The sequence below is a fragment of the Dermochelys coriacea genome, chromosome 2, assembly GCF_009764565.3.
Source record: "Dermochelys coriacea isolate rDerCor1 chromosome 2, rDerCor1.pri.v4, whole genome shotgun sequence".
NCBI classification, from domain to species: Eukaryota; Metazoa; Chordata; order Testudines; family Dermochelyidae; genus Dermochelys; species Dermochelys coriacea.
Genome location: NC_050069.1, coordinates 71,750,343 through 71,765,581, shown reverse-complemented (window position 1 = coordinate 71,765,581; position 15,239 = coordinate 71,750,343). Strand labels below are relative to the sequence as shown.

The window sequence follows — 15,239 nt, the reverse complement described above, 5'->3', positions numbered from 1 at the left end:
ATACTAGGAAATTCAGAACCAGAAGTGAGAATCCTGAAGTCTAGTATTTTAACAAAAACTGAATAGCAGGGTAAGCAATTTTCCATTTCTGGGGGCTGATATCTAAGAGGAAGAAGCAAGAGGTCATAATAAGAACCTTGCACTACAACTTATGAGGCCAAAGGGGTGCTATTAGAGTATCTTTACTTTTTCCTATCTGATATTTTACACTGCAGTGGCGATTAAAGGATTCAGTAAAGACAGAACAGAGAAGATCCATTCAGCCAAGATTTAGAAAGGTCCACTATGTTGTGATTTGTGTGTCTGGAAAAAAGTAGTTGTCGTGCCCTCTTTGGAAGCAAAAATAAGTCTGTAAAGCTAAATTATACCAGGCCATTTGAAAGTTTCAGTTTATGGTGCAGAGCTAAGCACATTAAACTCAGACTATGCCAGTATTTCTTAAATTGCCAACATCCCACAGGATAACCTCTCACTGTACTTAAAAGAACACCATGTACAAACATATGTCTGCTAATCCTAGCAGAGGAGGATGGACAAACCCAGGTTAATGTCCTGCATGCTGAGCAATTATTGAAGGCAACATCACTTAATTTCACTTAATTCCTCCAGAAATTCAGAGAGGCTCTTCAGAAACACAACCTAGTGCTGGATGATTTAACAGAACCTCTATTTAAATTACCTCACTCTGACTTTTCTAATTGTGATCACCTCAGTTCAATAAATCTGAGCCTCACATGCTGTCAATGGAGCTGATGACAGCATATGATGTTGTGTTACATAGAACTGGAATTCACTGCTAAAACTAACTGTTTGTTTTCCATAATTTTCAATGGATTCGCCTTCCGTCCTATGGCCCCTACTAATCCCGTTCGCTTGAAGGAAAAAAGTATGTCACATATTGTTTGCATAAAGAGCTCTTCAAACTTACCTCAAAAGAACAAAAGTTTTCAGGAAACCCAGGGCTCTTTTCGTCCTCTACCATCCTGCGGTAAAAGGAAACAAGTCATCAAAGTCCTCTATTGCTAGGTGGCTGAAATTCTGTTTAAAGGACTTCAAAGGTTTCAACATCCTAAATCCATTTTAGGCCACCAAACCAGGTCAGTCTTCACCTTATGATTGAAGTCATACACATGTAAGGTGGCTACTTCGTCTTCAGTCCATATGTTACAGTAAATTGGAGAGAGGCTGCCTTGCTTCTCTTGCTTGCTCGGACAGATGTTGCTTTCAGCAGACTACACACAGTAGCATCCCTAATTCACATAACTCAATCTAAAATTTCAGCAGTGTTACATAGCTCTGTCAATCACTACTTTAGATTTCACTGCTGTTTCTAAACCAGATAATAAATATAGCAAACAACTCTGAGAAATTTCAATTTATCTTGCAATTTCTCTTCTCTTACATAGTTACATTCATTTTTCTTAACTAGTCTTAATTACGTTGGGTGATTATGTTCTGTATGATGTTTTCTATATGCAGCAGAGGACCACCATTAGTATATACTTGCAAGTTATTGATGTCATTCTCATATTACAGGCTTGGAAGTATTCACGGGCTGATTTCTAAGATGCAAAGTCTTATCTCAGTGACTGGCAGGTCTGGTTCTGCCCTCTAGGGCAGTGTTACTCAAAGTGGTGGTCCGCAGACCGCTGCCGGTCCGCGAGCCATCAGCTGCCGGTCTGCATGCACATTGGGAAAAAAATTACTGGTCCCCCACATCAGATAGCTTGAGAAGCACTGCTCTAGGCTACACAGCTGAGGAAAACAGCATAGTATGAATAGTGAATCTTGCTAATACTATTCATATATCATGTAAGAACAAGTTTATACCATGCCAGCCAACACTTACAGTTGTCAAAACATAGAACTCAACAGTAACAAAATTAAATGATCCTTGCATCATTAACTTCACTAGCCTCTAGCTCTAATGGACTGTCAAGGGGAGGGAAGGCCAAGCAGGAAGTCATCAACTGAAAAAATCCTGACACTGGACATGGTGTATGTAAATTTACATATGAAAAGGAAACACCTACTAGTCAATTTACAATTATAATGGAGTACAAGGGAAAGCTACAAAGCCATTTCAGTGAAGCCTTTTAGCGGATGGTCTAATAGTTCCACAAAATACATTTCCAGCTACACAGGAGAAGCATCAGATTGTAGTGAATGAACAAGTTCTCCTATTCTTGTCCCACCAAACTAGGAATGTAGCCAAAGTAGTCATACTATGGATTGGCCCCAGATCCAATCACAAAGCATAAACATCAATTTATGGACGTGTCTGGACACAACTTTCTTATATACTGCTAAGAGCTCACCCAGCAATTCAACCAATAATTCAGCTACAGACAGAATGAATGGTAATAGCAACTTGGCCAGCCAAATATTCATAAGATTTTAAGAATTTTTTTTTTTTTTTTTTAAATAGTCCTTTCAAGAGGGTCTATAAGAGTGGCTTTCTAGTGACTGGAAAGGGAGGGTTTCCTAGAGCAGAGATTAGTGTGTGGACTTTAGAAGCCAAGGACCTGAGTATTGTCTTAACATTAGTGAGCTTTTATAGCTGAGCCAAGAGAGTAAATGGTATGAGTTCAGTCACCTGGACGTTATGTGGATAAATGAAACACCTGATTTCTCTTCCTCGGAAGGGAAAGTTGCCCTGAATTGATAGCTTGTTTATTTCAAATACAGTGGCAATATCTTGACATACGAAAGGCAAATCTGTTAATAAGGGCAGTCCAGAGTAGTATGAATCTTCTGGTGGTCCTTCAGTCAAAGATTAAACCTCATCATTTCCAATATCTGAGGAGGATTACCAGCGTGAGAGTGAAAGGGGTTCATGGTTCCTGTTTCAAAAATAGATCTGCACATTCAGACTTTATTATTCTTTCTTCACTGGAGTAAAAAGAACAACCTGGGTAATGGCTTGGGACTTGTGGCATACCTGTTCAACCCAGATAGGGAAGGCTAAATCAGAGGCCTGCCTTACCTCTAGTCTCCACAAAAGCATTTGCAATTTCCAAAAGCAAAAAAGAGCCCCAAACTGAATGGTGAGAGGCATCAGCACAGGTGAGTTGAGGCTGAGTGTAAGTAGATCACTTAATTAGTTTTAGTAAACATATCTGATCCTTGAAATCAAATTAAATAAACCACTAAAAGCTTTACCTTAAACAAAGACTATGCCTAGAGTAATCTACTAATCAGAGAGCTAAAACCCAGTTAAAGTATGGACGTAGACGACCGGTAGCAGATTACTCAGGGTCAGCAATATCTCATTCATTGCACAGAGTGTATGACTGCTTGCCTTATGGTAGCACATGGATGCAAACAGACCACATGCTGAACCTTGAAGCCAGAACTGCTGAATTGGAGCAGAGAAAATTATTTATAGAGTTGACAAACTGGGTCATTGTAGAGTGAGCCCATCTCAGAACTTTAATTAAAGGGGAACCTGACTTTTGGCACATAAACTGAATAAGGTTTTAAAAGACTGTTTAGACTAAAAGTTGGATGAGAGCTGATAGATGTCAAGGCTCACTAAGTTGGACAAAGATGTCTGCTAGAAACGTCAATAATACAAAAATATCTCTATATTCATGATATGATGGAAATTGCAGTTTAACTGGTACAGGAAACAATTTCTGTTAAACTAGCAAATTGTTAAGCTAAGGAGTTTAACAAGATCGGATAGTTTAGATACAATAAATCCTCCATCTTGGCAGGGGGTCAGATTAGATGACCCTTGCAGTACTGTCTAACCCTATGATTCTATGAGGCCCGTGGTTTAAAAAAAAAAAAAAAGTGTATATATAAATGAGAGAAGCTTAAAAAACTAAAGCCCAGCAATGAAACAGTACCTTGACATAAACAGGCATTACTGACCATCGTGTAATCACAAAAATCAATGGGATACTGAACATGTGGCTATAAACTATGCATGAAGGACTTGGGTTAAAGGTGTAGAAAAGCAGTGCTAGATCTAGACTAAAAGATTCCATAGAATCTACTGAAATAGAAATTCTAAGCAGAGAAGATCAAACAGTTGAATCCATATGAATACAAATTACAAATTATAAGAATACAAATATTCTAGTAGGCTTATACTACTGGCCTCCAATTCAGAAAAAGGATATTTACAAAAGTAACATGCCAGAGTTGGTTCAAGTAGTAGTTACATTTGAGCCACAAAGTGACAATGACTCACATATAATTAAGCTTAATATGCTTGAGGAAAGAAAGGTACCAAAAATTAGTGCAGGGACACTGAAATGTAAATAGGAGGGTTATATTTAAAAACGTAGGAAGACTAGTTGACATAAGGTATTTAGCTTTTTAAAAGCCTTTGACAAAATGCTTCAAAAGAAACTCAATAGTTATGGTGTGAAATGCAAAGTATTGTCATGTAGCCAGGCTCTGATTCAAGACTGACCAAGAAAGAATAAATGGTCATTTTTCATCATAGCCAGAGGTTAACAGTGAGGTGCCATATGGTTCTTTCAAATGCATTTATCAATGATCTGGAAGGGGTGAATACAGAGGTGGAAAAATTTGCAGATGGCTGAAAATTTAATCCATGTTGCAGCTTATCCGAATGGGCAACAATTACAGATAAAATTCAGTGTTGATAAATGCAAAGTAATTCACATTAAAGGGAATATTTTGAACTACTCATGTACCTTACTGGATTTTAAATTAACTGTGCAACAAACAGGGAAGAAACCTGGGCATCACTGTAGTTAACTCAATGAAGTCCTCTGCTCAATGTATGGCAGTGGTCAAATGCAGTCAATGTTAGGACACAAAGAATGAAATGGAAAACATCAAAAATATGTCAAATCTATGGTATCCCCTCATCTACTATGGGGTATTCCGTTCTGGTCACGCCAGCTCAAAAAGGATATAGCAGAAGAGAGAAGGTTCAGAGATGGGAAATATGAAAGATTAGGGGCATGGAGAGACACTCGTATCAAGAGAGACTGGAAGTATGTACCATAGAGAAGAGATGAACAAGAAGGGCCATGATGGAGATATACAAAATGATGACTGGTGCCAAAAAAGGAAAACGGGAAACTTCTATTAATTTGATCTCATAATACAAAAAAACAAGGAGACATTCAATGAAATACAAACATGGAAAATGCAAAACGGATAAAGCAAAACTTTTTCCTAGAACATATGAGTATATTATGGAATTGATTGCCACAATATCAATGAGACTAAAAGCTTAGGAGGATTCAAAATTTTGACATTTATAAAGGATAAGAAGGAGTACCCAAAATTAATAGTAAATACTTAAAAATTAGACCAGTTTTAGAAGGGACATAAAACTCTCATTACTTAGGACAACAGACAACCTTCATTGGCATTTAGGATAAAACTTCTCTTAGTTTTCCCAAAACTAATGACAGGGTTTTCTTGCACCTCTCTCGGTAGCATCTGGTTCTGACCACTGTTGGTGACTGGACACCAAATCAGAAATTAGTTTGATCTAGTACGACAGTTCCTATGTTCCTGTGATAGTGGTAATACCATATCCCTTACAGATACATATTACCTTGCTCTTCCAGATGTTTCTGTCCTCCTGACACAGACTAAGAAGGTTCTATGTTAAATTGGTGATCAAGCAGCCACACTTGAAAAACAGATCCTGTTAGTTGCATGGTACTGCTCTCCAGGTGAAGTCTGCCTGTTTATTTGGTTAATCTGTTTATATCTCATTCTGATTTTGAACAATTATTTCAGATAGGACAAGAGTAGGAGACAGCTCAGTAAACACGTTTAAGTGAAGCAGAATGAGAATTGGATGGGAAAAAGGAAAGGAAATGCTAGGAATCCTCCATATCAAAATCTCAGATACAAATTCGTAGCATTGTGGAGTAGCAAAGGGTTGGACACCAGATAATTTTTAAAGTAACATTACCAAAAGAAAACAAACAATTATTAAAATTGATCATTGGGAGAGAGTTAATTAGATGGAATTATTAATTGCTTCTCACAAAGTTAGTTCAGGAAAACCAAAATACTGAATTACTGATTATGGTTATTAATGAAAATGCACTCATGAGGTAATCCACATAAAATTTACCAAGGACATTAAGGTATGCCCATAAAATAGACGAAGGTTTCTAACCATCAGAGGAGTGAAGTTTTGGAATAGCCTTCCAAGGGAAGCAGTGGGCAAAAGATCTATCTGGCTTTAAGATTCTACTCGATAAGTTTATGGAGGAGATGGTATGATGGGATAATGTGATTTTGGTAAGTAACTGATCTTTAAATATTCAGGGTAAATAGGCCTAATCCCCTGAAATGGGATATTAGAGGGATGGGATCTGAGTTACCCAGGAAAGAATTTTCTGTAGTATCTGGCTGGTGAATCTTGCCTATGTGCTCAGGGTTTAGCTGATCGCCATATTTGGGGTCGGGAAGGAATTTCCTCCAGGGCAGATTGGAAGAGGCCCTGGAGGTTTTTCGCCTTCCTCTGTAGCATGGGTCACTTGAGGGAGGCTTCTCTGCTCCCTGAAGTCTTTAAACCATGATTTGAGGACTTCAATAGCTCAGACATAGGTGAGGTTTTTCATAGGAGTGGGTGGGTGAGATTCTGTGGCCTGCATTGTGCAGGAGGTCGGACTAGATGATCAGAATGGTCCCTTCTGATCTTAGTATCTATGAAACTGAATTTGACTTTGAAATAAACAAAATATTTAAGTAATTAAAAATGACAAAAGGAACTAACAATTAAACCAATAAGAATTATGCAAATGAGTTAAGTATATAAAAGAAAGGTACATAAAATGAATACATAAAAGGTACATAAAAAGGAACATCTTAACTAAACATGAAATTCTAAAATACAAAGCAAGGTTGGTTAACTATATTGACTTGACTAGTACCATAAATTTGAGTGTAAAATTCAAAAAGCTATGTGCATCAAGCACAATGATTTCACTTAATTCCTTTTCAGAGTAGCAGCCGTGTTAGTCTGTATTCGCAAAAAGAAAAGGAGTACTTGTGGCACCTTAGAGACTAAAATTTATTAGAGCATAAGCTTTCGTGAGCTACAGCTCACTTCATCGGATGCATCCGATGAAGTGAGCTGTAGCTCACGAAAGCTTATGTTTGTTAGTCTCTAAGGTGCCACAAGTACTCCTTTTCTTTTTACTTAATTCCTTAGGACACTAACAGCATCAACACGTTGTTTACCCTAATTAAGATTAATGAGTAGCTAAGCATTATTAACATAAATTCAACAGCTAAACTTAAAGAAACAGTATCACACAACCAAGTATAACATCAGTTTAACTAATTTACAACAACTAGAATTCATCTTGACATCAAAACTTTTAAACTAACGAATGAATTTGGATGAAACTAGATAGGTCATATATGACAATGTAATTGAAAGCAGCATCAACTTAAAAGCTAGCAAAACCCATTACAACATCTCTTACTTCTGTCTTAAGGAAAAAATATTGAGGGCTCAACATGATTTTTAGGACAAATCCACAGGCATATGACAACTACAGCTCCAAAATAAGCAGTATTCAGGTAACACACTTCACGTAAGAGTGTGTCCTATGACAACATGGAAAGCAAAGATATAATAACCACATACAGTGTGACTGTTACAATAATAATACAGGATAAATAAACTAGCTTTGGGTTTGGTGAAGTTACACAATTTTATAACCGTGAGAGTTGAACAACCAGGCCTGGGAAACAGTCTTTAGAGAATTGATAGGCAAACAGTGTATGGCAGGGAGATACTGGTGTTTGAGTTAATTAGCAAAAGAAAGAGCTCTCTCAGGGTACATCTACACTGCAAAAAAACCCAGAAACAACACACACACACACACACACCCCCCACAGTAGCAAGTCTCAGAGATCAGGTCAATTGACCCGGGCACATGCTACAGGGCTAAAAACAGCAGTAAGAGCCTGGCTCCAACTCAAGCAGCAATGTCTACACAGCTATTTTTAGCCCAGTAGAGTGATCCTTGCAAGCCCAAGTTAGTTGTCCTGAGCTCTGAGACTCGCTGCCATAAGGCTTTATTTATTTTTACAGTGTAGATGTAACCTGAGAAAGTATTGAAGGTAATGACATCTACCGATGGGTAAGCCCTGTAACAGAAATAGAAATATCAGTAAGTATATTGCTTTTGGTATTTGAAATAGACAAAAGGTAAAACAGTAACTATTTAAGTTACCACAAGAAGTATGGAGATAAGGCTAGTCTGGCATGCACAGTATTAACACATTATGTAACTCTAGATGGAAACACACAACACAATTAGAGTTAGTGTAAAAATATTCTAAAGTTTTTAACACTCAAATAAGGGCAGAAGGGAGATTTTGAAATTACTCACTCACAGTGTAATGTTACAAGACAAAGGGATCTGAGGATGCTTCTCTCATGGGAAGGTAATTCTCATACATACAAAGACATCACAGTTGTGAGGGGTAAATGTGTAGGATATGGAGAAGAAAACAGGGTTTGTTTAAATCAAAGTAATGTAAATCAGTGATTTCAATCATGATTTAAATCAGCAAGTAGGAAACCTTGATTTAAATAATTGATTTTAACTGTATTTTGTGTTTGTAAATTTTAGATTTTTTCCTAAATAAAGTTCAATTCTCATGGTTGGTAACCATTAAAACATGTTGATTTGCATATAGACTTTACACTACATTTGGTGCTTCTTTTTCCTAACTAGGAGGATACACTATAGCTATACACATTTATTTAAGCAGTTATATAGCTTAACCTACATGTAATCAGCATCTTAATTTTTTACATTTTTTAGTTTAGAAAATGCCAAAAGAGGCATTTCTTATTTACTAGCTTATTTTTACTTTTGATTTTTGTCAAGCTCTATACTGATGGAAATTCAATTTAAATTAAAAATGCACAAAAACAGCATTTAAATTTTCTTTTTAATTAGAGAAAATTACCTTAAATGTGCTGGAGACATAAGAAAAAAACATTTATCAAAACATTTTGCATTTAAACTGATTAAACAAAAATATTATCTGTAATCAGTGAATTGAACTGATTATTTCTGGTCACCATGCCTTCAAGATTTTAGAATTAAATGGATCTCACCTTGTTCACCTAGTTTTCATTCATAGATTCGAAGGGAGTTGGGGGGGGAAAAACAAGCTTTCTTCGCTTTTCAATTCCCAATGGGTTTCTGCATTTTGAATGACCTAGTCATTGAAATGAACTAGTTGAATAAACTGAAATTAAGAAAATATTCTCTCTGCACTTGCAGAAGAGGCTATTGCTGTGAAAAAATGAGTTAGCACTTAAACTCTGGCTCCAGATGTTTAGCCAACGACTTCCAGCAGTTCAGTGGTTTGATTTTCCTTAAAAATTAGCAACAAATGTGTACTGCTGTTTATCTGGTATTTAATTTAAATGATTTTAACAGATAACTAGTTTAGGCCTTAACATAAGTTGTCAATTTAAAATTGAGTTTGAAATAGGTTTAATTTAAATTTAAAAATTCAATTTAAACAAAAAAATCTGATTTTTTTTTTAAATCATTGATTTTTATACACCCTTGCAGAGCAGAACAGTGATTTAAGAAAGTTGCTAGTTTTCGGTAGCCTTTGAAGTTAGGAACTGAGTTTGAACAAGACAACATAAAGTTCAACCATCAAATACTGAATTTTCACAGAGATCTAATGTACAGTACAGTTCCAGATTTTTAAACGTACAGTTATGATCTCAAGACTAGTTTTTTAAGCAACAGCAAAAAGTTTTAGTAAGCTGGTAACTGTTAGATCCCCCGATGATACAAAAATGCAAATATTATTTCCTTCTGATTACAGTGTTCTGTAGATGAAGACCAAATGACTGAATTTAGGCACAAGTACTTAGTTACAAGACATTAGGTTTAAATCATGTAACTCAGTCCACTTGTGATTCGTAGGAAAATATTTCAAATATTAAGGTTGCCAAAGGCTTTATTTCTTTCTTGGTATTTAGTTTGAATCAGGATATCTTAAGTTTATTAATTTGGAATTTCAATTCAAGGATCTAGAATAATGGTCTGGATTTATAGAACAAGATTCTGAACTACAAGGGAAATCAAGATTTAAAAAGGCAGTATTTTTGCTCTTCAAGCCCAAATTCTGGCTTCCCTCAAAGCACAGAAATTCCCTGGAATCTTAAATTCTGACTTTTAAATATTCCTACGCTTTAGAGCAAAGTGGGATTGATCTCACCCTTCAGTTGTCCAGGAAGTCTTCTGGTGTGGAGGTAATATCTTCTTCGCATCTTTGATCTTCGGGAAGGGACTATCTTTCTTGAGGCTGCTTATATTTGGGGACTTTGGACCTTTACGCTTTCAAAACCCAGGTTAATGTCCATAAAGGACTTCTAGTTAAAGAAACCCTCTCTTGGGAGAGCAAAGTCATTGAACACTTCTTACATGAATAGGAGGGCTCTTCTTGGGTCAAGATCAAGATGTTTAAGCATTCGGAACCTCAGGACCTGCACTGGATCTCTCAGGTGAAGAGAATTGCCTCTCAGAGGGGAGAGAGCAGTGAACTTACATTCTGTAACACTTTTCATACTGTTATTCTTCCCACTGTATTGAGGGGCTTGGTCTACCCCTAAAGTGTGTGTTTGGCAATTTCCCACTGGCCTTTTTAAATTTTGGCGAGGTATTTCCTTTTATTTACGCTTGGTAGAATTCTATTTTTTTTATTTATATATATATATAAACTTCGGCAGATAATATCAGTGTTTACTTTTAAGCATTTTTCTATTTTTATCTGTTTACATTTTTGCATTTTCAGGAAGTTATTCAAATCAGACAAGGGTGGAGTCAGACAATTGTGTAAGGACAGAAGATTTTGAGATTCAAGAAGTTAAAGCTTTATAACTTTAGCTTAACACACAAAATTGTATATTATTATCACGTCAAAAATGAATATCCTGAAACTCTAGTAAGTTTGGAGGCAGCATTTCTTTTACTTTGCCTCTATGTAAATTTTGATCATCATGAATAGTAGTATGTTTTCAGGTTTCAGAGTGGTAGCCGTGATAGTCTGTATCGGCAAAAACAACGAGGAGTCCTTGTGGCATCTTAGAGACTAAAAAAATTTATTTGGGCATAAGCTTTTGTGGGCTAGAACCCACTTCATCAGATGCATGGAGTGGAATATACAGGAACAGGTATAAATACATGAAAGAATGGGAGTTGCCTTACCAAGTGTGAGGTCAGTCTAACGAGACAATTCATTTAACTGCAGGATATCAATTGAGGAAAAATAACTTTTTAAGTGGTAATGAGAGAGGCCCATTTCAGATAGTTGACAAGAAGGTGTGAGTAACAGTAGGGGAAAATTAGTATTGGGGAAATTAAGTTTAGGTTTTGTAATGACCCAACCCAGGCTTTATTCAGGCCTAATCTGATGCTGTCCAGTTTGTAAATTAATTCCAATTCAGCAGTCTCTCGTTGTGTTATTTTGTTGAAGAATTGCCACTTTTAGGTCTGTTATTGGGTGACCAGAGAGACTGAAGTGTTCTCCTACTGGTTTTTGAATGTTAAGATTCCTGACGTCAGATTTGTGTCCATTTATTCTTTTGCGTAGAGACTGTCCAGTTTGGCCAATGTACATGGCAGAGGGGCATTGCTGGCACATGATGGCATATATCACATTGGTAGATGTGCAAGTGAACGAGCCCCTGATGGTGTGGCTGATGTGGTTAGGTCCTATGATGGTGTTCCTTGAATAGATATGTGGACAGAGTTGCATCAGGGTTTGTTGCAGGGTTTGGTTCCTGGGTTGGTGTTTTTGTTGTGTGGTGTGTAGTTGCTGGTGAATATTTACTTCAGGTTGGGGGGCTGTCTGTAAGCGAAGACTGGCCTATCTCCCAAGATCTGTGAGAGTGAAGGATCATCCTTCAGGATAGGTTGTATATCCTTGATGATGCGCTGGAAAGGTTTTAGTTTGGGGCTGTAAGTGATGGCTAGTGGTGTTCTGTTACTTTCTTTGTTGGGCCTGTCCTGTAGTAGGTGACTTTTGGGTACCCTTCTGGCTCTGTCAATCTGTTTCTTCACTTCACCAGGCGAGTATTGTAGTTTTAAGAACGTTTGATAGAGATCCTGTAGGTGTTCGTCTCTGTCTGAGGGGTTGGAGAAAATGCGGTTGTATCTTAGAGCTTGGCTGTAGACAATGGATCGTGTGATGTGGTCTGGATGAAAGCTGGAAACATGTAGGTAAGTATAGCGGTCAGTAGGTTTCTGGTATAGGTTGGTGTTTATGTGACCATTGCTTATTAGCACTGTAGTGTCTAGCAAGTGGACCTCTTGTGTGGACTGGTCCAGGCTGAGGTTGATGGTGGGGACCGCAGCTTTCCGCAGCCCCCATTGGCCTGGAGCGGCGAACTACGACCAGTGGGAGCCGCAATTGGCTGAACCTGCAGATGCAGCAGGTAAACAAACCGGCCCGGACTGCGAGGGGGCTTACCCTGGGGGCCACGTGGCCAAAGGTTGCTGATGCCTGCCATATAGTTATCCTACGATAATGCATGCCTTTACTGTTTTTCTCATCCCCCTACTGTTTATTGTATCCTAATGTTATGTCTCGTCAAATTATGTATTGTGTGTTCTAGAGCAGGCATTATCTCATTCTGTTTGTACAATGGGCTCAACAAAGATAGAGGCTCATAGGTGATGCTGAAATCGAAGTAATAAATATCACCCCCCTAGTTTAAACTGTTCCTTGAAACCACTGTTTCTCACTGGTAACAGGAGATAATGTTTTCAGACATACACTATAAATCATATTGCATTAGGAAAACGGCATGTCATATGAAATCTGACTTGCAAACTATTACAGACACAGCATGGGAACATGATTTCCACATTTCCCAAATAATTAGTATGGGAACAATACTTAAGTTAATATTGGATCCTGGGTGTGGAATGCATCAGCAGTCACAATTCTCCCACCATTGCAATATCAGGGGATTGTACAGTGACTAGTAACATTTTCACCCTCCGACCACCCCCCGTTTGTTCTGAATTCCTCTTCATATTGCTTCAAAACAGACACCATGAAAAACTACTCTGAAGAGTACAAGGTTACAGAATCCTTCTTCACAATCTCTCTGAGAGCTGTACTATCATGCAACAGAGCCACCATGGTTTTATTATACTTAAGATCTTCCAATCACAGAGGGGATTATAGGGATTTCTCAAGAGATAGATCTTGCTGATGTGTTTCATGAGCTGTCCAATAAACAAGCCTATAATATCCAAAGACAAACTGTAGGACAAAATTAACTGTGGAGAAGGGTATGACAGTTTATTCATTTTCCCTTTAATAATAATAGTACCTAGCTCTTATATAGTGCTTTTCATCCCTAGATCTCAAAACAGTTTACAAAGGAGGTATTATCTTCATATTACACATGGGGAAACTGAGGCACTGGGCAGTGAAATGACTTGCCCTAGGTTACCCACAAGGCTAGTGGCAGAGCTGGAAATACAAGACCCAGATTTTAAGACCCAGAACAGTGCTCTCTTTAAATGCTAATCTTTTTTTTTTATCTGGAATAATTTGAAGAAGAATTCCTTGCATTTTATGGATATGCTTCTTTTGCAAAGCAAAGCAGCAACATGGCATCAGATAAGTAACCACACCATTTTACCCCTTTATTGCTTACTAGCAGAAGACTGCCACAAAATAGCACACCACACACAGCATTTGCTCATCCTTCTGGGATCCTTAGTATAGGTGATCAGGACCCATAAGAGGCATTCTGAAATATGTGATTTCCTACAAGATAGTTACTAGTGGCAAGTATTCTAACACTTCTGAATAGGATCTACATTATGTGTTTATGGATAAAAATAAGAGATTCCAGTAAATAAAAAACTGCACACATTGTCACAGGTTATTAGTATCTCCTTCAGATTAAAGAAAAATTAATCTGACTGATTTGTATTAAAATTATAATCACATTTATTTTCTATACTCAACCCAGCAGACATTCGTAATGTAAGGCTCTGTCCAGAAGAAATAGAGCCTTAAGCAACACACACTAACTATGTAGTTGGTCCATTATCAAAGCTAAAAACAGAAACCACAGCTCCAGATAGGAACTGAAAGAACTGCTTATAAAAGGGAGGAATCTTGGAGGAAGAGAGATGGGGAACTCAGCTCTCCACCTGCTACTCCACATCCTGGGTCCAGTGAGAGGCAAGAGCATGCAGACATCATAATTATTACAGTCCTTGACCTGTATTACCCCTCTTACACAGTGCCAATCAAAGTGGGGGAGAAAGTTGTATGGATGTCAGTCTGCTTGACTCCATAGATATTCAAATATCTTATATAGCCCTTATCATATTACTTGAGCACTTTACAATTCACAAATTTATCCTCACAGCAACTCCATGAGGTACAGAAGTATTATCTACTTTCTTACAGATGGGGGAACTGAGGTACAAGGTAGATTAAGTGACTTGCCCACAGTCACACTGGAAATTTGTGGCTGACCCAGGAATCCTCATTAATCCCAGGGTGTGGAGCATAGGTGGAGCATATTCCATAACCTTTCCCACAGGGATACTGGGGTACACAGCTTAATAGTCACATCCCCAAGTTTCTCTACCTTTTTTTTCCCAAATCCCCTCCATGCTGCTTCAAAGAACCATCATTGTCTTAGTCTAGTGCCCTATCCAGTTCACTAGGGTTTCTGGGTCACTAAAATGAATCAAAGGGTTACGGGGTTGACTGATGTCATCTCCCTGCTCTGGGCATTGAGACCTGATGCATAGGGTCACAGCACCATTGAGGTTTGGCTCAGCTGACCGTCCATTAGATGCGGGGGTAGGGAGGGAGGAGACGGTAGCCGATAGGTAAATCTGGGTGAATAGCCCTGTGTGACCATATGCACCAGGTTGCAACACCAAACACACATATTTGGCCCAGTCAGTCCCCCGGGCCAAATATTTGTACATGGTGCTTGGGCTAGGCCACACCTGAGCAGTGCTGAGACCCCCGAGTTTGCAATGCTCAGAGTAGGGAGCCAACCCTAACCAGACACACAGGAAATGAGATGTGAGGGAGGGGTTGGTGTCATATTCTCCAATAAGTAATCCCCACAGCCAGATGACACCTGCCTTCCATACCCTGCCCTGCCAACCCAGACCAACCCAGCAAGGTTCCCGAGCCCACGGCCATGAACTCGCCCCACATCCCCTCACCTCCCAACCCCCCAA

At 38.3% G+C, this 15,239-nt stretch overlaps 1 protein-coding gene across 11 annotated transcripts in view; it reads right to left on the bottom strand.

The window, feature by feature from the left end:
- RB1CC1 (RB1 inducible coiled-coil 1) overlaps window positions 1–15,239 on the bottom strand; it is a 161,899-nt gene that overhangs the window by 110,826 nt on the left and 35,834 nt on the right. Inside the window, exon 2 of one of the 11 annotated variants that reach the window (XM_043507872.1) lies at window positions 929–983. The exons of the other annotated variants lie outside the window; for them this stretch is intronic. Within the exon in view, the coding sequence (XP_043363807.1) occupies window positions 929–982 (54 nt within the window). The 5' untranslated portion in view covers window position 983. The remainder of the gene's footprint in view (window positions 1–928; window positions 984–15,239) is intronic. 11 annotated transcript variants of the gene reach the window in all.